General features: G+C 39.1%; 1 protein-coding gene across 1 annotated transcript; it reads left to right on the top strand.

Moving 5' to 3' along the window:
- Nucleotides 1-253: 253 nt before the first annotated feature.
- On the top strand, nucleotides 254-3680 carry LOC117321041 (alpha-(1,3)-fucosyltransferase C-like). The gene is made up of 2 exons (XM_033875521.1): nucleotides 254-323; nucleotides 2339-3680. The coding sequence occupies exons 1-2, from the start codon at nucleotides 301-303 to the stop codon at nucleotides 3450-3452; spliced, it is 1137 nt and encodes a 378-aa protein (XP_033731412.1). The 5' UTR covers nucleotides 254-300; the 3' UTR covers nucleotides 3453-3680.
- The last annotated feature ends 16003 nt before the right edge of the window (nucleotides 3681-19683 follow it).

Here is a 19683-nt window from a genome sequence, read left to right as displayed (position 1 = left end):
AACCTAAATATAAAGCCGGGATATACAAGGTTCCGGATTAGATAGGGGCCGGATTTGACAGGTTATACTGTAATACTTTAGATTTGTTCATATACCAAAAATTAATTAAGTTATTCCAGTTAAATTAGGCCCGAGTAGCAATATTAGGCTCATAAAGTTTCTAACCGTTCTTCGATTATATCTAGACATAGCACAGCCTGTATATCTTATTAATACCTTTATCATTATCACCTCAGGGTTTTCCCCCTCCATCTGCTGACGTCATCAATGTGCTGTCCATGCCCGACGCTGTAGTTCACCATGCTGTACCACCGTTCGCTGTGGTAATTCTTTTGTTTTGTTTTTTTTAGGAAATAATACTTCAGTGCTGTGAAAATGTAGGAAAGGAAGCGTTTGGTATTTGAAAAAAAATCTATAAATTACACCTCTCACACATTCCTAACAAGAAACCCATTTTCATCAATTTCTGTAATGAAGACTCTGTATATAAAAACAAGAATTACTTAACCCTTATTAATCGCAATATTATCATTGGGCTGTTTTTAAACTGTACGAGCATAAATCTCTCTTCAACTCTAATAGGTCAAGTATTTAATTATCTATGTCAATAAATCCTGTGTTTTAAAAATCTGTCTTATTAATAATGTCAAGTGCTAGGTCAAGTGTTTAATGATCGTGTGTCAATAAAGTCAGTGTTTACTGTCATTTGGTGTCAATAAGTCAAGTGTTTAATGATTTGTGTCAATAAGTCAAGAGTTTAATGATCGTGTCAATAAGTGTTTAATGATTTGTGTCAATAAGTCAAGTGTTTACTGATTTGTGTCAATAAGTCAATTGTTTACTGATTTGTGTCAATAAGTCAAGTGTTTAATGCAGGTTTAATGATGTCAAGTGTTTAATGATCTGTGACAATAATTCCAGTGTTTAATAATATATGACAATAAGTCGGGCGTTTAATGATCTTTGTCAAGAAGTCAAGTGTTGAATGTACTGATTTGTCTCTAAGTCCAGTGTTATGTCAAAGCATGTTACCATATACGCGAGAGAGGATATGGATAATAAAGACAATAAGGCTGTTCTGACAGTTACATGTACCATCCGGTTAAATGTACCATCCGGTTACATGTACCATCCGGTTACATGTACCATCCGACCATCTAAATGTTTGTGGTACCATTCACTACGTCTACACTATTGTTGACGCCAGGTTTATATCTAAGTTGAGGTTTGGTATAAGTTGAGCTTGGGTATCATATATATATCCTTTAGATAAGTGCATTCTTGGCGTATGTTATGATTCTAATATACAGATTCTTTGTGTGATGAGACTTGGTGATTGTTAAAACATATTCGTTTGAGAATATCAAATTTAATCATTTTCTGAATATTATCACTTAATGGTCAGCTATAGAAGAGAATGATATTGAATTTCAAACGAATAAATATCTACAAATGTGCATAACAATAGCCAAGGAACACACCAAAATGTTTGTTTGGACATGAAATTTCTTAAAATCACAAATAATTTGCTTATCATTTGTTTTAGATGCTAACAGTTTCTTTTATAGATTTACTTTGTGGTAAGATGTAGCATAGCAATGTTGTTATGTTCACCAGAGTGTATAGAAAATGTCAGCTTTGAATAATATTACACAAATATGGGACAACGTGATGTATTTTTATCAATGAAAATGCTCCTACATCATACCTTGAAGTCGTCTGATCATAGTAAAGAGAACGTTTTTAAGACAAATTGTTAAACTGTTGAGTGTTGGGCCTTTTTCAGAAATATGGATCTTTTTCTCCAAATGTTTGAAATACCTCCTTATATGCTATGTTTGTGCGATGTTATTCACAACCGTCATTTGCATTTCAAGCCAAAATAAAATCAGTGTTTGTACATATCATGAAGTTAAATTTGAACAAACCACTGCTCCTGTTGTGTGATTTAGGCACTTGTGGGAAAAACTACTTGTTTATCTTTTGCAATATACATGTATGTGATACAAATGCACTAATGTTGTCCCCTCTCCCTCAAACATGCAAACAGTTTAACAAATTATATGTCGACAACAATGTCAAAAGTGTGCCATGATCCGTACTAAAAGGTACTTTTGTTAAATTGCCTCATAGTAGGAATTTAAAGGTTTATAAAGTACCACTGTGTTTACTGGATTTGCTGTTTAGATGCTCCTTAAACAATTATTAATATACGCCAAGTCAGCATTAATAAAATAATCACTACTCAGTAACCGGGTTAACCACTAATACACTAATCAATTGATATTTCGGTTGTAAATTTAACATGGTTAACAAAATGATGTTTATTTACTTACAGTTGGTCGACAAACAAACGGGGACTGATTTTAATGATGACCTTGATATACATTGGCATTATGTGGTTGTCTTCATGGGTATATGAAGACGAATCACGGGTAGATGAAGACGAATCATGGGTAGATGAAGACGAATCATGTTTACATATGAAAGTAAATAACAGTGATCTCGGGATACGTATTCATTTCTACAATCCTACACCATGGCAGGGGCCGGATACCTTCAACATGTGTCCACACAAATGTTCAATATCATTTGGCCGTCAGTGTCAACATTACTCATCAAGTCAATTTGTTGTATTTGATGGAAGCTCATCACTTCCTAATAAACCCCCTCGAAAACCAGCAGGTCAAATTTGGATATATCATGGCATGGAACCGCCATTTCTTCAGCCCAGACTACAGAGGTGGAGACGTAAGATTAACTGGACAATTTCCTATAGAAGAGATGCAGATTTTACTAATTTGTATGGTACAATGTTGTTTAAAGATGTGAAAGGAACAGAAAGAGTCAGACTTAAGAGTAAATGGAAAGATAAAATGCATGGTAATGCTTGGTTTGTGTCTCATCCAAGCGTACCGAGCAAACGAGACCAATACGCAAAGAAGTTGGATACGATCCTCAATGTGGACATTTACTCGAGAACGGGGCCAAATATATGCCCTACGAATGAAACAAAAGATTGTGAGAAGTTAATAAGTGACAAATATAAATTTTATCTCTCGTTCGAGAACTCTTTATGTCGCGATTACGTCACAGAAAAATGTTTTAGGATATATGCGGCCCAAGCTGACGTCATTCCTGTCGTTCGAGGTGTGACGGATTATTCTGTGTTTGTCCCCCCAAATTCCTACATAGACACAATCAAATTCGACAACATTTCAAGCCTAGCAGCTTTCCAGATGGAGCTCGCTAATAATCAAACTGCATTTGAAAATTATTTTCAATGGAGACAATATTACTATAACGAACCAACAGGTAACCGCGCCTTCTGTCAGCTGTGTGCTGAAGCCCATAAAGTTCAAATCAAACACAGACTGTACGATAATCTGGACTCCTGGGTACATGGGGACAAGAATAATCCCATGTGTCGTGAGGTCTCCGACATCAAATAAAGAATATCTGAAGGGCATTTGTTTTTGATATCCTGATATGTATAGAAGTAATATTTAGATTAAACGTGAATATTTTCAGTTACAAGAACATGAAATGATACATGTACGTACGATATATATGTATCATTATTCGACATGGTATCCAGTGCATTCGACCATGAAATATTTTTGTCACGAATGTTGTCATAGTAAATCCAGGCTGCGAAAACTTAATTTAGAAGAGGATCATCGGAAAATAAATTCATTGAGATTAAGGGCAAAATGTTCTTCAAACTGTCTCAAGTAAATGAGAAGTAGTACTTTTACTGGTCAGTGTTGGACTGGCTATTTAAAAAAAAAAAAAAAAACATGCACTAGGTGTTGTCTCTGAGCTGTTGCATACGGTACGCTTAGATGCAAGAAGAGTATGAGGTTTTGGTAGGAAAAAATATGACATACAATGTAGGCTTAAACAGTCCAAAATCGATTCTATTCAATAGAATATGCTTGACCAAGAGTTTTAGCTTCATCATATTCATACAATGTGCAACTTCAGCACAGAAATTTAGGCCACGACATTGAAATGCTAGATTTCTCTAACGGTAGATGTAAGAAGCTTTATTTTACAAGCACGTTTATCTCCTTTGTTCTAGAAACCAACTGAGATGAAATAGGGTCTCGTGTATGTGTTCAGTGTCGAAGACTTTGTTAAACGCCGGCTACCAGGTAGCTCAATTGGTAGAGCATCCAGTTACTGTTTGGAGGTCCCTGGTTCGAAACCCGGTCTGGCCGTGCATTTAACATAATGCTACAATCACGCCAAGTTGTGGTGGTAGGTTTATGGAAGACAATTCTGTGAGTGTCTAGTAGTAGAAACATTTTTCTGGAGAATATTATCTTTTAATCAAATGAATAAATATGTGAAGCTCTTCTGAGGAAAGCACGTATAAAAACACTATTTTGAAGTAATCATACATGTATATACCTTGAAGTTTGAAATCGTGTCCTGCGCCCCCAGTAAGAGGCAGGAGTGTTTAAAATCTCGTTTCCTATACGGTGAGATCTGCATGATTTCTATCTCGTTTCTAAACAACTGAAAGTCGGTTCAAATTACTTGATTTCTTGAAATATAGACACAGCACATGTCAAAAGCCTGTAGGAGATTTCATGCTGCTGTTTCATCCTTGTAGGACTCGTCAGCGATGTTAGGGAAATCGTACAGCTGTTATGTCCTTGTAGGATTCGTCAGCGATGTTACGGACATCGTACATCTGTTTCGTCCGTGTATGACTCGTCAGCGATGTTAGGGACATCATACAGCTGTAACGACCTCCTAGGACTCGCTAGTAATGTTAGGGACATCGTACAGCTGTTTCGTCCTTGTATGACTCGTCAGCGATGTTAGGGACATCGTACAGCTGTTATGTCCTTGTAGGACTCGTCAGCGATGTTAGGGACATCGTACAGCTGTTATGTCCTTGTAGGACTCGTCAGCGATGTTAGGGACATCGTACAGCTGTTTTGTCCTTGTAGGACTCGTCAGCGATGTTAGTGACATCGTACAGCTGTTTCGTCCTTGTAGGACTCGTCAGCGATGTTAGGGACATCGTACAGCTGTTATGTCCTTGTAGGACTCGTCAGCGATGTTAGGGACATCGTACAGCTGTTTCGTCCTTGTAGGACTCGTCAGCGATGTTAGGGACATCGTACAGCTGTTTCGTCCTTGTAGGACTCGTCAGCGATGTTAGGGACATCGTTGTACTTGTCAATGATGCTAGGGACCAAAGTGTGAAATGCTGTATACACATAACATCCGTACTATATTTCGATTTCTGTGGCAGAGTTTTATACAGATTACAACTAGTGATACATTTTATATTCATTATAATTTGAGTGTTTTAATAGGAATTTTAAAAACACATTAAAATTAACACACAAGTAAAATTGAGGTCACATTTGCTTGTATTCAAAGTAGGCCATTGGTATAGTCTAGAAAGGTTTTTTGATTGCCCGTTGTCATTTTAATATTAGCGTGCCAAACAGTGCGAAATGTACCCCTGTGTGTGAGTATGTAAGGTTGTCTGGCCGGTGATCTGTTTATTTCAATTAACTTTGTCTAAACCGGACACCTTTGGGACCACAAATAAAGCCGGTTTGCTGCTGTTTCATCCTTGTAGGACTCGTCAGCGATGTTAGTGACATCGTACAGCTGTTATGTCCTTGTAGGATTCGTCAGCGATGTTATGGACATCGTACAGCTGTTTCGTCCTTGTAGGACTCGTCAGCGATGTTAGGGACATCGTACAGCTGTTATGTCCTTGTAGGACTCGTCAGCGATGTTAGGGACATCATACAGCTGTTACGACCTCCTAGGACTCGTCAGCGATGTTAGGGACATCGTACAGCTGTTATGTCCTTGTAGGACTCGTCAGCGATGTTAGGGACATCATACAGCTGTTACGACCTCCTAGGACTCGTTAGTAATGTTAGGGACATCGTACAGCTGTTATGTCCTTGTAGGACTCGTCAGCGATGTTAGTGACATCGTACAGCTGTTTCGTCCTTGTAGGACTCGTCGGCGATGTTAGGGACATCGTACAGCTGTTTTGTCCTTGTAGGACTCGTCAGCGATGTTCGGGACATCGTACAACTGTTATGCCCTTGTAGGACTCGTCAGCGATGTTAGTGACATCGTACAGCTGTTATGTCCTTGTAGGATTCGTCAGCGATGTTAGGGACATCGTACAGCTGTTATGTTCTTGTAGGACTCGTCAGCGATGTTAGGGACACCATAAGCTGTTGCGACCTCCTAGGACTCGTTAGTAATGTTAGGGACATCGTACAGCTGTTTCGTCCTTGCAGGACTCGTCAGCGATGTTAGGGACATCGTACAGCTGTTATGTCCTTGTAGGACTCGTCAGCGATTTTAGGGACATCGTACAGCTGTTTTGTCCTTGTAGGACTCGTCAGCCATGTTAGGGACATCGTACAGCTGTTATGCCCTTGTAGGACTCGTCAGCGATGTTAGGGACATCATACAGCTCTTACGACCTCCTAGGACTCGCTAGTAATGTTAGGGACATCGTACAGCTGTTTCGTCCTTGTATGACTCGTCAGCGATGTTAGGGACATCGTACAGCTGTTATGTCCTTGTAGGACTCGTCAGCGATGTTAGGGACATCGTACAGCTGTTATGTCCTTGTAGGACTCGTCAGCGATGTTAGGGACATCGTACAGCTGTTTTGTCCTTGTAGGACTCGTCAGCGATGTTAGTGACATCGTACAGCTGTTTCGTCCTTGTAGGACTCGTCAGCGATGTTAGGGACATCGTACAGCTGTTATGTCCTTGTATGACTCGTCAGCGATGTTAGGGACATCGTACAGCTGTTTCGTCCTTGTAGGACTCGTCAGCGATGTTAGGGACATCGTACAGCTGTTTCGTCCTTGTAGGACTCGTCAGCGATGTTAGGGACATCGTTGTACTTGTCAATGATGCTAGGGACCAAAGTGTGAAATGCTGTATATACATAACATCCGTACTATATTTCGATTTCTGTGGCAGAGTTTTATACAGATTACAACTAGTGATACATTTTATATTCATTATAATTTGAGTGTTTTAATAGGAATTTTAAAAACACATTAAAATTAACACACAAGTAAAATTGAGGTCACATTTGCTTGTATTCAAAGTAGCCCATTGGTATAGTCTAGAAAGGTTTTTTGATTGCCCGTTGTCATTTTAATATTAGCGTGCCAAACAGTGCGAAATGTACCCCTGTGTGTGAGTATGTAAGGTTGTCTGGCCGGTGATCTGTTTATTTCAATTAACTTTGTCTAAACCGGACACCTTTGGGACCACAAATAAAGCCGGTTTGCTGCTGTTTCATCCTTGTAGGACTCGTCAGCGATGTTAGTGACATCGTACAGCTGTTATGTCCTTGTAGGATTCGTCAGCGATGTTATGGACATCGTACAGCTGTTTTGTCCTTGTAGGACTCGTCAGCGATGTTAGGGACATCGTACAGCTGTTATGTCCTTGTAGGACTCGTCAGCGATGTTAGGGACATCATACAGCTGTTACGACCTCCTAGGACTCGTCAGCGATGTTAGGGACATCGTACAGCTGTTATGTCCTTGTAGGACTCGTCAGCGATGTTAGTGACATCATACAGCTGTTACGACCTCCTAGGACTCGTTAGTAATGTTAGGGACATCGTACAGCTGTTATGTCCTTGTAGGACTCGTCAGCGATGTTAGTGACATCGTACAGCTGTTTCGTCATTGTAGGACTCGTCGGCGATGTTTGGGACATCGTACAGCTGTTTTGTCCTTGTAGGACGCGTCAGCGATGTTCGGGACATCGTACAACTGTTATGCCCTTGTAGGACTCGTCAGCGATGTTAGTGACATCGTACAGCTGTTATGTCCTTGTAGGATTCGTCAGCGATGTTAGGGACATCGTACAGCTGTTATGTTCTTGTAGGACTCGTCAGCGATGTTAGGGACACCATAAGCTGTTGCGACCTCCTAGGACTCGTTAGTAATGTTAGGGACATCGTACAGCTGTTTCGTCCTTGCAGGACTCGTCAGCGATGTTAGGGACATCGTACAGCTGTTATGTCCTTGTAGGACTCGTCAGCGATTTTAGGGACATCGTACAGCTGTTTTGTCCTTGTAGGACTCGTCAGCCATGTTAGGGACATCGTACAACTATTATGCCCTTGTAGGACTCGTCATCGATGTTAGGGACATGGTACAACTGTTATGCCCTTGTAGGACTCGTCAGCGATGTTAGGGACATCGTACAGCTGTTATGTCCTTGTAGGCCTCGTCAGCGATGTTAGTGACATCGTACAGCTGTTTCGTCCTTGTAGGACTCGTCAGCGATGTTAGTGACATCGTACAGCTGTTTCGTCCTTGTAGGACTCGTCAGCGATGTTAGTGACATCGTACAGCTGTTATGTCCTTGTAGGACTCGTCAGCGATGTTAGTGACATCGTACAGCTGTTTCGTTCTTGTAGAACTCGTCAGCGATGTTAGTGACATCGTACAGCTGTTTCGTCCTTGTATGACTCGTCAGCGATGTTAGGGACATCGTACAGCTGTTATGTCCTTGTAGGACTCGTCAGCGATGTTAGGGACATCGTACAGCTGTTTCGTCCTTGTAGGACTCGTCAGCGATGTTAGGGACACCGTTGTACTTGTCAATGATGCTAGGGACCAAAGTGTGAAATGCTGTATATACATAACATCCGTACTATATTTCGATTTCTGTGGCAGAGTTTTATACAGATTACAACTAGTGATACATTTTATATTCATTATAATTTGAGTGTTTTAATAGGAATTTTAAAAACACATTAAAATTAACACACAAGTAAAATTGAGGTCACATTTGCTTGTATTCAAAGTAGCCCATTGGTATAGTCTAGAAAGGTTTTTGATTGCCCGTTGTCATTTTAATATTAGCGTGCCAAACAGTGCGAAATGTACCCCTGTGTGTGAGTATGTAAGGTTGTCTGGCCGGTGATCTGTTTATTGCAATTAACTTTGTCTAAACCGGACACCTTTGGGACCACAAATAAAGCCGGTTTGCTGCTGTTTCATCCTTGTAGGACTCGTCAGCGATGTTAGGGAAATCGTACAGCTGTTATGTCCTTGTAGGATTCGTCAGCGATGTTATGGACATCGTACAGCTGTTTCGTCCTTGTAGGACTCGTCAGCGATGTTAGGGACATCGTACAGCTGTTATGTCCTTGTAGGACTCGTCAGCGATGTTAGGGACATCATACAGCTGTTACGACCTTCTAGGACTCGTCAGCGATGTTAGGGACATCGTACAGCTGTTATGTCCTTGTAGGACTCGTCAGCGATGTTAGTGACATCATACAGCTGTTACGACCTCCTAGGACTCGTTAGTAATGTTAGGGACATCGTACAGCTGTTATGTCCTTGTAGGACTCGTCAGCGATGTTAGTGACATCGTACAGCTGTTTCGTCATTGTAGGACTCGTCGGCGATGTTAGGGACATCGTACAGCTGTTTTGTCCTTGTAGGACGCGTCAGCGATGTTCGGGACATCGTACAACTGTTATGCCCTTGTAGGACTCGTCAGCGATGTTAGTGACATCGTACAGCTGTTATGACCTTGTAGGATTCGTCAGCGATGTTAGGGACATCGTACAGCTGTAATGTTCTTGTAGGACTCGTCAGCGATGTTAGGGACACCATAAGCTGTTGCGACCTCCTAGGACTCGTTAGTAATTTTAGGGACATCGTACCGCTGTTTCGTCCTTGCAGGACTCGTCAGCGATGTTAGGGACATCGTACAGCTGTTATGTCCTTGTAGGACTCGTCAGCGATGTTAGGGACATCGTACAGCTGTTTTGTCCTTGTAGGACTCGTCAGCCATGTTAGGGACATCGTACAACTGTTATGCCCTTGTAGGACTCGTCATCGATGTTAGGGACATGGTACAACTGTTATGCCCTTGTAGGACTCGTCAGCGATGTTAGTGACATCGTACAGCTGTTATGTCCTTGTAGGATTCGTCAGCGATGTTATGGACATCGTACAGCTGTTTCGTCCTTATAGGACTCGTCAGCGATGTTAGGGACATCGTACAGCTGTTATGTCCTTGTAGGACTCGTCAGCGATGTTAGGGACATCATACAGCTGTTACGACCTCCTAGGACTCGTCAGCGATGTTAGGGACATCGTACAGCTGTTATGTCCTTGTAGGACTCGTCAGCGATGTTAGTGACATCATACAGCTGTTACGACCTCCTAGGACTCGTTAGTAATGTTAGGGACATCGTACAGCTGTTATGTCCTTGTAGGACTCGTCAGCGATGTTAGTGACATCGTACAGCTGTTTCGTCCTTGTAGGACTCGTCGGCGATGTTTGGGACATCGTACAGCTGTTTTGTCCTTGTAGGACGCGTCAGCGATGTTCGGGACATCGTACAACTGTTATGCCCTTGTAGGACTCGTCAGCGATGTTAGGGACATCGTACAGCTGTTATGTCCTTGTAGGACTCGTCAGCGATGTTAGGGACATCGTACAGCTGTTATGTCCTTGTAGGACTCGTCAGCGATGTTAGGGACACCATAAGCTGTTGCGACCTCCTAGGACTCGTTAGTAATGTTAGGGACATCGTACAGCTGTTTCGTCCTTGTAGGACTCGTCAGCGATGTTAGGGACATCGTACAGCTGTTATGTCCTTGTAGGACTCGTCAGCGATGTTAGGGACATCGTACAGCTGTTTTGTCCTTGTAGGACTCGTCAGCCATGTTAGGGACATCGTACAACTATTATGCCCTTGTAGGACTCGTCATCGATGTTAGGGACATGGTACAACTGTTATGCCCTTGTAGGACTCGTCAGCGATGTTAGGGACATCGTACAGCTGTTATGTCCTTGTAGGACTCGTCAGCGATGTTAGTGACATCGTACAGCTGTTTCGTCCTTGTAGGACTCGTCAGCGATGTTAGTGACATCGTACAGCTGTTTCGTCCTTGTAGGACTCGTCAGCGATGTTAGGGACATCGTACAGCTGTTATGTCCTTGTAGGACTCGTCAGCGATGTTAGTGACATCGTACAGCTGTTTCGTTCTTGTAGGACTCGTCAGCGATGTTAGTGACATCGTACAGCTGTTTCGTCCTTGTAGGACTCGTCAGCGATGTTAGGGACATCGTACAGCTGTTATGTCCTTGTAGGACTCGTCAGCGATGTTAGGGACATCGTACAGCTGTTTCGTCCTTGTAGGACTCGTCAGCGATGTTAGGGACATCGTTGTACTTGTCAATGATGCTAGGGACCAAAGTGTGAAATGCTGTATATACATAACATCCGTACTATATTTCGATTTCTGTGGCAGAGTTTTATACAGATTACAACTAGTGATACATTTTATATTCATTATAATTTGAGTGTTTTAATAGGAATTTTAAAAACACATTAAAATTAACACACAAGTAAAATTGAGGTCACATTTGCTTGTATTCAAAGTAGGCCATTGGTATAGTCTAGAAAGGTTTTTTGATTGCCCGTTGTCATTTTAATATTAGCGTGCAAAACAGTGCGAAATGTACCCCTGTGTGTGAGTATGTAAGGTTTTCTGGCCGGTGATCTGTTTATTGCTATTAACTTTGTCTAAACCGGACACCTTTGGGACCACAAATAAAGCCGGTTTGCTGCTGTTTCATCCTTGTAGGACTCGTCAGCGATGTCAGGGAAATCGTACAGCTGTTATGTCCTTGTAGGATTCGTCGGCGATGTTATGGACATCGTACAGCTGTTTCGTCCTTGTAGGACTCGTCAGCGATGTTAGGGACATCGTACAGCTGTTATGTCCTTGTAGGACTCGTCAGCGATGTTAGGGACATCATACAGCTGTTACGACCTTCTAGGACTCGTCAGCGATGTTAGGGACATCGTACAGCTGTTATGTCCTTGTAGGACTCGTCAGCGATGTTAGGGACATCATACAGCTGTTACGACCTCCTAGGACTCGTTAGTAATGTTAGGGACATCGTACAGCTGTTATGTCCTTGTAGGACTCGTCAGCGATGTTAGTGACATCGTACAGCTGTTTCGTCCTTGTAGGACTCGTCGGCGATGTTAGGGACATCGTACAGCTGTTTTGTCCTTGTAGGACTCGTCAGCGATGTTCGGGACATCGTACAACTGTTATGCCCTTGTAGGACTCGTCAGCGATGTTAGTGACATCGTACAGCTGTTATGTCCTTGTAGGATTCGTCAGCGATGTTAGGGACATCGTACAGCTGTAATGTTCTTGTAGGACTCGTCAGCGATGTTAGGGACACCATAAGCTGTTGCGACCTCCTAGGACTCGTTAGTAATTTTAGGGACATCGTACCGCTGTTTCGTCCTTGCAGGACTCGTCAGCGATGTTAGGGACATCGTACAGCTGTTATGTCCTTGTAGGACTCGTCAGCGATGTTAGGGACATCGTACAGCTGTTTTGTCCTTGTAGGACTCGTCAGCCATGTTAGGGACATCGTACAACTGTTATGCCCTTGTAGGACTCGTCATCGATGTTAGGGACATGGTACAACTGTTATGCCCTTGTAGGACTCGTCAGCGATGTTAAGGACATCGTACAGCTGTCATGTCCTTGTAGGCCTCGTCAGCGATGTTAGTGACATCGTACAGCTGTTTCGTCCTTGTAGGACTCGTCAGCGATGTTAGTGACATCGTACAGCTGTTTCGTCCTTGTAGGACTCGTCAGCAATGTTAGGGACATCGTACAGCTGTTACGTCCTTGTAGGACTCGTCAGCGATGTTAGGGACATCGTACAGCTGTTATGTCCTTGTAGGACTCGTCAGCGATGTTAGTGACATCGTACAGCTCTTTCGTCCTTGTAGGACTCGTCAGCGATGTTAGGGACATCGCACAGCTGTTATGTCCTTGTAGGACTCGTCAGCGATGTTAGGGACATCGTACAGCTGTTTCGTCCTTGAAGGACTCGTCAGCGATGTTAGGGACATCGTTGTACTTGTCAATGATGCTAGGGACCAAAGTGTGAAATGCTGTATATACATTACATCCGTACTATATTTCGATTTCTGTGGCAGAGTTTTATACAGATTACAACTAGTGATACATTTTATATTCATTATAATTTGAGTATTTTAATAGGAATTTTAAAAACACATTAAAATTAACACACAAGTAAAATTGAGGTCACATTTGCTTGTATTCAAAGTAGGCCATTGGTATAGTCTAGAAAGGTTTTTTGATTACCCGTTGTCATTTTAATATTAGCGTGCAAAACAGTGCGAAATGTACCCCTGTGTGAGAGTATGTAAGGTTGTCTGGCCGGTGATCTGTTTATTGCTATTAACTTTGTCTAAACCGGACACCTTTGGGACCACAAATAAAGCCGGTTTGTAGAGAGTTCCGGATTGTAGAGATTCTACTTTTATATCGTTGTTGAATGCAAAAAAAAATCAATCAATAAATGAATAAAAGATATATTATAAAGAAGATGTCACTGTGCATTATTTATGCATATACAAACTTTGAATTGAATAACATAATTTAATTTAACACTGGCAATATGACACTATGTGTACGTTACATCGGTTGAAAACAATCACTGTTTGTTCTTTGTTTTAAGTGGCCTTCCACTGAGTCCGATCAATCATCTGTTCTGACACTTTCTTCAAGTGCAGATCCAAATCTGATGAATTAGCCTCAATTTTTAATTGGTCCTTAATGATGGCGGCTGTCATGAGATCCATGTTTCTTAATAATATAAACGGAGTAATACAAAAGGTATGTCGTCACCATCATCTCCGACTTCCTCATCCGGGTACGTCCGTGTAGTGAGGTCCGCGAAAGGGAAGCCAGCCAGCATGACACATTTCTTAATCACGATGAATTTACAAAAAAATAAAATTTTGTTTTGTTAACGAGTGTTTAAAACAAGAGGTCCTTACAGGACTCGTCAGTGTTAACAGCTGTTTCGTCTTTCTAGGACTGGTCAGTGATAAGAGTACATGTAGACAAGTGACATTCGAAGATCAGATAAATACCAAAAAAGAGAGCAAGCTATATCATTTCTTATTCTAAACAAACACAAGCTAGTACGAATTCATCTTGAATATGCAAATGCTTCATGGCATCACTTCAAACTTAAGCATATTGATATGATCTAGACAGTGCAAAGGAGAACAACGAAACAGATACATGGATTTCGGGATTTAACACATCTGGATTAACTGAGAAAACTATGAGCTACAGGAGACAAAGAGATGTCATGATTGAGGTGTATATAATTACACAGTACATGTACAGTAAAACACCTTTGGAGCGAATACGATTACAATGAATTTGTCTATAAAGTAGTGTTTTTCATTCTCCGACAGAAGCCATATCATTTGTATGTAAAATTGTAAATATATAACTTCACATAACGAATTAATGCCTATATCGTAGCATTTTCCAGGTGTACGCAGGTAAATACTAACGCTATTTTTTACCATATAACAAAATGACATAAGGCAGTCGTCAAACGTATGTGACGCAAGACTTCCGACACAAAAGTGAATTGTGTATGTATACATCTGTATCGATACCTGTGTCAATGTAAGTGTCCAAACACAGGTAAGATTTACAAATACAATGACTAGTTGTTTTTCATTCCAACTCAGCCCACATATTGTTTTTTCAGAAATAACATTTGATACCAAATCTGCCATTTGGACATACATAAAGTAAGCATAGTGATAAATTTAATTAGAAAAACATGCAAAATTTTCACAAAATTTAAAATATATCCAATTTTGTCAACTTATATCAGTACATTTGTAAGCATAGTCTATATTTTATACTTCTTTAAAAACTTTCCATATATATACTAACGGAAAAAAGTTTATTTTCGATAGTTATTATTTTACATGATTCTTTGATGATGTGTTCATTGTGTGGGTTTCTCACCATTACTGAATACATTTTGATGATTTTTGTTAATGTTTGAGTAAATATCGTTAAAATAAGGGAACCCTACGCCGTTTCCTGATCCAAATCAGTAGCGTGTATGCAACACTGGCTGGTTGTATCGGTCAAAGATGGGACATAATATTGTGTGTCGCTTTGTTTGTATTATTGTAAGTCCTGATATAGAGGACGAATGGCGAACAAACAAAATATTTTCGATGATTGCGCAAAGGATTTTATTAAGGTGTGGAAATATCATTCACAAAGACAGAGAATAAGAAAAGACATACATTGAAAGTATTTCCACAGCAATATAGAAAATACGTTCGCCTTGATGTTTCCTGCTTGGCATTGTAAAGATATGAAACACTGTTCTTGAAAACGTGATGTTAGTACCGAATGCATCTAAAAATAGACTGGATAATTAATGGGAGAACCAGGGACTAAACTTAATTGGTCAGTCTACATATATGTGTTGTTGGCAATGACAACATCTAAACGTAATTATGTGTGCTTCAGTACAAAAACTAGTATCACGATCACTGAATATTATGATATCCAATATCGGGGTACATGGTTATATTTAGACGACGACAATTGAAAATGTTCGACCAATATGTGTAACGGTAGAACTACTCGAGTAGAGCGGCGTGATAATGATATCTATGATAAGGTAGCCTTACCGAGAGACGGTTTGTGAATTGTTCGTACTGTTTATCTAACATCCTGTGCTGGGAGGGAATGGGGTAGGGATGGGGTATAAAAATGATCCATAGAACTTCAATTTTATGGATTTAATGTACACAAAATATGTATTTTTTCAGATATAAAGTAATAATTTCACTCGTTCTCAATACGAATTGAGGCTGTTGAATACTGACAATAACAAAATATTACAATTATTTAGGAAGCTTCTGCAATAAAATTTACTATGTTGTTTAGTGAGGTAGTCAGCATTAACTACAACATTACCAAGCCTCCTGGCTGTTCAAGGGGCGATAAACACAACAAAGAAACAGGTACGACCTCCAGCTGTTCAACTAAAATCATCAATGTTATTCCGAATGTAGGTCCCGGTTATACCTGTAAGTGGAATGGTATTGCCAGAGTTAGTATTTCTCAGTCTGGGAGAGGAATATTGATATTGAACACTTTTTAACCATATCAATTTATTTAGTCTTACTATTGATATTGATGTTAATTGAATAATTTTATAGTATAATTTGATTGAATATATGTTGTGTGGATAAAAATCTGAGATTTGTGACCGCTTTACTGCTGCAAATAAACTGGGTAACTATTACAATAAATTATACTTTTAACATTTGTTTAGATACATTTATAATATGATATATGTGACAGAATTTGAATTTTACTTTCACCCATTGATGATGTAATAATTAAACTTTGTTGAAGCTACCTACGAGTGCATCCATATATAGGTATAGCCATGTGAAACATTTCTCTTAATTGCACTGATACAAATATTTTTCCTTTGTTTTCTGCCATGCAATATTGACATATTAATAATAAAAACATTCATTTGATTGTCATACATATTTTACATCACACATTAATTCACAGGATATCAAATTCACACATGAAAATTATGCCTAACCATATTTGAATTATGAGGCACTAAAATGTATTACAAGTTAAACATAAAAACTGTATAATCACAAAAGGTTAATTAATGTATACTCGGATCAGATGATGGGAGAAGTGTGAGAGTGGTTGGGCCAGTCCCCACCGACAAGCCGTACACCGCTATCATCGGAATCAAGATAAACAAGTAATAACAGACATATTCGACCTATATAACATGCATACATATTTAAAGTCGAAACTAGGCTATTTTTTTAGGTAACGGAAATCGAACAAGTAATTTGTACGTTCAGTCATTTTTGTATAAGAAGATAAAAATTTAAACATTTTAATGGACTATAAGTTTTGTTCTGATATCAGGAATAACCTTTTACTAGAATGCAAGTGAAAAATAACTTTTTTTATGATATGAATGATGATTAAAAGCTAAATTCTATAATGCAGAATACAGCGACACATTTTTACTTGCATCTATTATTTTAATATGCTGTGTTAAGCGGTAAACAAAGATGACTTATTGCAAACGTTTATATTCTAATCCATTGCCCAGTACATGTATGGGTTACACTAACAATGGACTAGTGCTGATCTCCGACAAAATTCAAAATTCAAAATTTAAAATTCAAATTTAAAATGTAAATTTCTGCTAAAGATATTTCATGAAGTCGGATAACTTGTAATGACTGAGTAAGATTGTCAATATGTCTTAACTGTTTAATTAAATCAATTCACATGAGTATGTACTTGTATTACTTTAATGTATGTAAATTGATATGTGACACTCTAATAAAAGAAATCCTCGTGTTCTCATTACCTGCTATATACCAATATGCAGTCGCTATTCCATTGGTTGTTGTATTAGGCGGTAAGGCGGGGTATTTATTTTTGGCCAATCCCAGTGCCAGTTAGTGAGTGTAGTGTGTTCCTTTGATTGATCACGCGCCTGTTATTATAATTGCTAAGGCGAGTACTTAAGCCACAATCCGATTGCTACTACATACGTTTATGTTCACTACTAGGAACTGAAGACCTTCCAGTTTCAATGAATGAATATCGACGGACTACGCTACGGTCATATACTGGTCATATTTAACAGCGGAATACACGCCTCCAGATTAAAACGTGTCATATATAGTGATGGGAAGTAAAGCTCAGCTCGGCCTCATTTAATTTTTTTGATTTCAAGGTAAGAAAGGAAGTTATCAGTTACAGGGACCTTGCTATAGTTAAGGCGTATTTGGATCCATCACGTACATATTGGGTGTTATTAGACGTTTCAAGGGGTCCGGTCAGAAGAGGCATGGCGAATATTGGCAATATGCGATCGTGCTCAAACTAAAAGTATAAAATAAAAATAAAACTTTAATGTATATATTTCATTATATTACCGTAAAGTTGTCTAATCGGATTATTTGCTGCTTTCGAGGTTTTTTTTCCGAATTCAAATCTATTTTTGACATAGACCGATTTGGTGTCGTATCAACAGTTATAGTCAATCAATGACGACATCTCTAGTTTACGAGATGCCTGCTTGTAGTGAGTGTGTTTTGGAAGGTTGTGGTATGTTCGTGTCTGTCTCCTTGTGATAGTGCGAAACTGATGTCGACTGGTATTGGAAATTATCATGATAATGTAAACTTCATTTTCCAACAAATCTGCTAAGCAGCCTGATGGTTCGAAGTTCGAGTCATGATCCCCGTTATAGATCTCATTTTATATTTTGTTATGTTTCTTACTACCATTTAATTTTTCTTGGTCATATTTGAAAGATACTTCCAACATTAACAGTATTTTTAATAAAAAACAGAAATTGTGAATTAGACATGTTTGACATGCTAAAAGTATTTTAACGGTTTTAAAATTTACATATTTAAGGAAACCTTTTTAAAGAAGTTTAAAATATAGACCGTTATAACAACTATACTTATACAAGTTCACGAGATTGTATACATTTTAAATTTTGTGAAAAGGTGCATTCTATTTTAATTAAATGTATCACTACAATTACTTGATGTATATCAATATGACATATTTGGTATCAATATAACTGTGAATAATATAAGTGATTTTAAAATTAGGATTAACCTGTGAAAATTATTTACCATTTTGTTAGGGTACCCCCTTAATTCAATTAGGTGTTATGCATTGAGGTCCACTACGACTATCAGTAGTAATACTGACTAAACATTTTTGTGGTTATGGTTCATTTTCATGCCTCTACACAACTGGTGAAAAAATTGAAGTGTGGGCCAAATGTTGACCCCACCTTTAGATATTGCTGACTGCGTTTAATATCAGCATGTCCAATTATTTATTTTTATTATATGATTTTGATGGATATCTATACTATCGTTAACTGTTTTTCTTGTAATAAAAACACCTTATGTTCTTGTTATTATGAAAAAAGGAAAACAATCGTTAACGTTATCAGCTCAAAAGTTATTCAATCAAAGCAATAAAGACTTGAAATGATATTTAGTCACAATGCCGGACAGACGTAGGGGACAGATTCTATATTCATATGGTAACAATATACCAGTTTCTAATTATAGATACCGTGTAACTCTTCATGACTCCGTATGTTAAGTTTAACATTTAAGTAGATTGATACCGTCTATAAATTACTGGGATATTTCATATATATCTTGTGTTTAGTTTTTGAGATCTAAATATAGTGTTGTTGCATCGGTGACTAGCTTAAATCCTGTACAGTTAAATGGATTCTTAGCATTTGTATTCTATCTAAACTCGGTGAATTCGTATTCATACAAATACAAGTTAGCAAACAGAAAATTAAAGAAAATCTAAGCAATTTGGGACATTGAGATGTCTATATGTGCACTACAATATAACTATGTTCCATGCTTGGTTGGAATACCCCCGGTACTCTCTGTGATATTGAATTAAATATACGGCAACCGGTTAAGTAAACATGACGCCAAAATAAGGCTACACAAACTTTCTGACGATTTTGTCAAGTGTAGCATATATCAATACATCATGTGCTGCTTATTCTTTTTTGCAAGAGGATACAATACATGTGAATTACTCACGTTTTGATCTCCTTAACAGTCTACCTGTATGTCCGTATAGTTGTCAATGACAACATCTAAATACAGTTTTGTGTGTATTTCAGTACAAACACTATAGTATCACGATCAATGAATATAATGAT

This window comes from Pecten maximus, unplaced genomic scaffold, assembly GCF_902652985.1.
Source record: "Pecten maximus unplaced genomic scaffold, xPecMax1.1, whole genome shotgun sequence".
Classification (NCBI taxonomy): domain Eukaryota; kingdom Metazoa; phylum Mollusca; class Bivalvia; order Pectinida; family Pectinidae; genus Pecten; species Pecten maximus.
Note: the sequence above shows the minus strand (reverse complement) of the source record. Positions and strands in the feature narration are given on the sequence as shown.

Bases quoted from the DNA above. Each gene is read 5' to 3' on its own strand.
- LOC117321041 (XM_033875521.1), top strand. From the start codon at position 301: ATGCTGTACCACCGTTCGCTGTG. The intron at 324-2,338 runs GTAATTCTTTTG...ATTTACTTACAG, and splicing joins CTGTACCACCGTTCGCTGTG to TTGGTCGACAAACAAACGGG.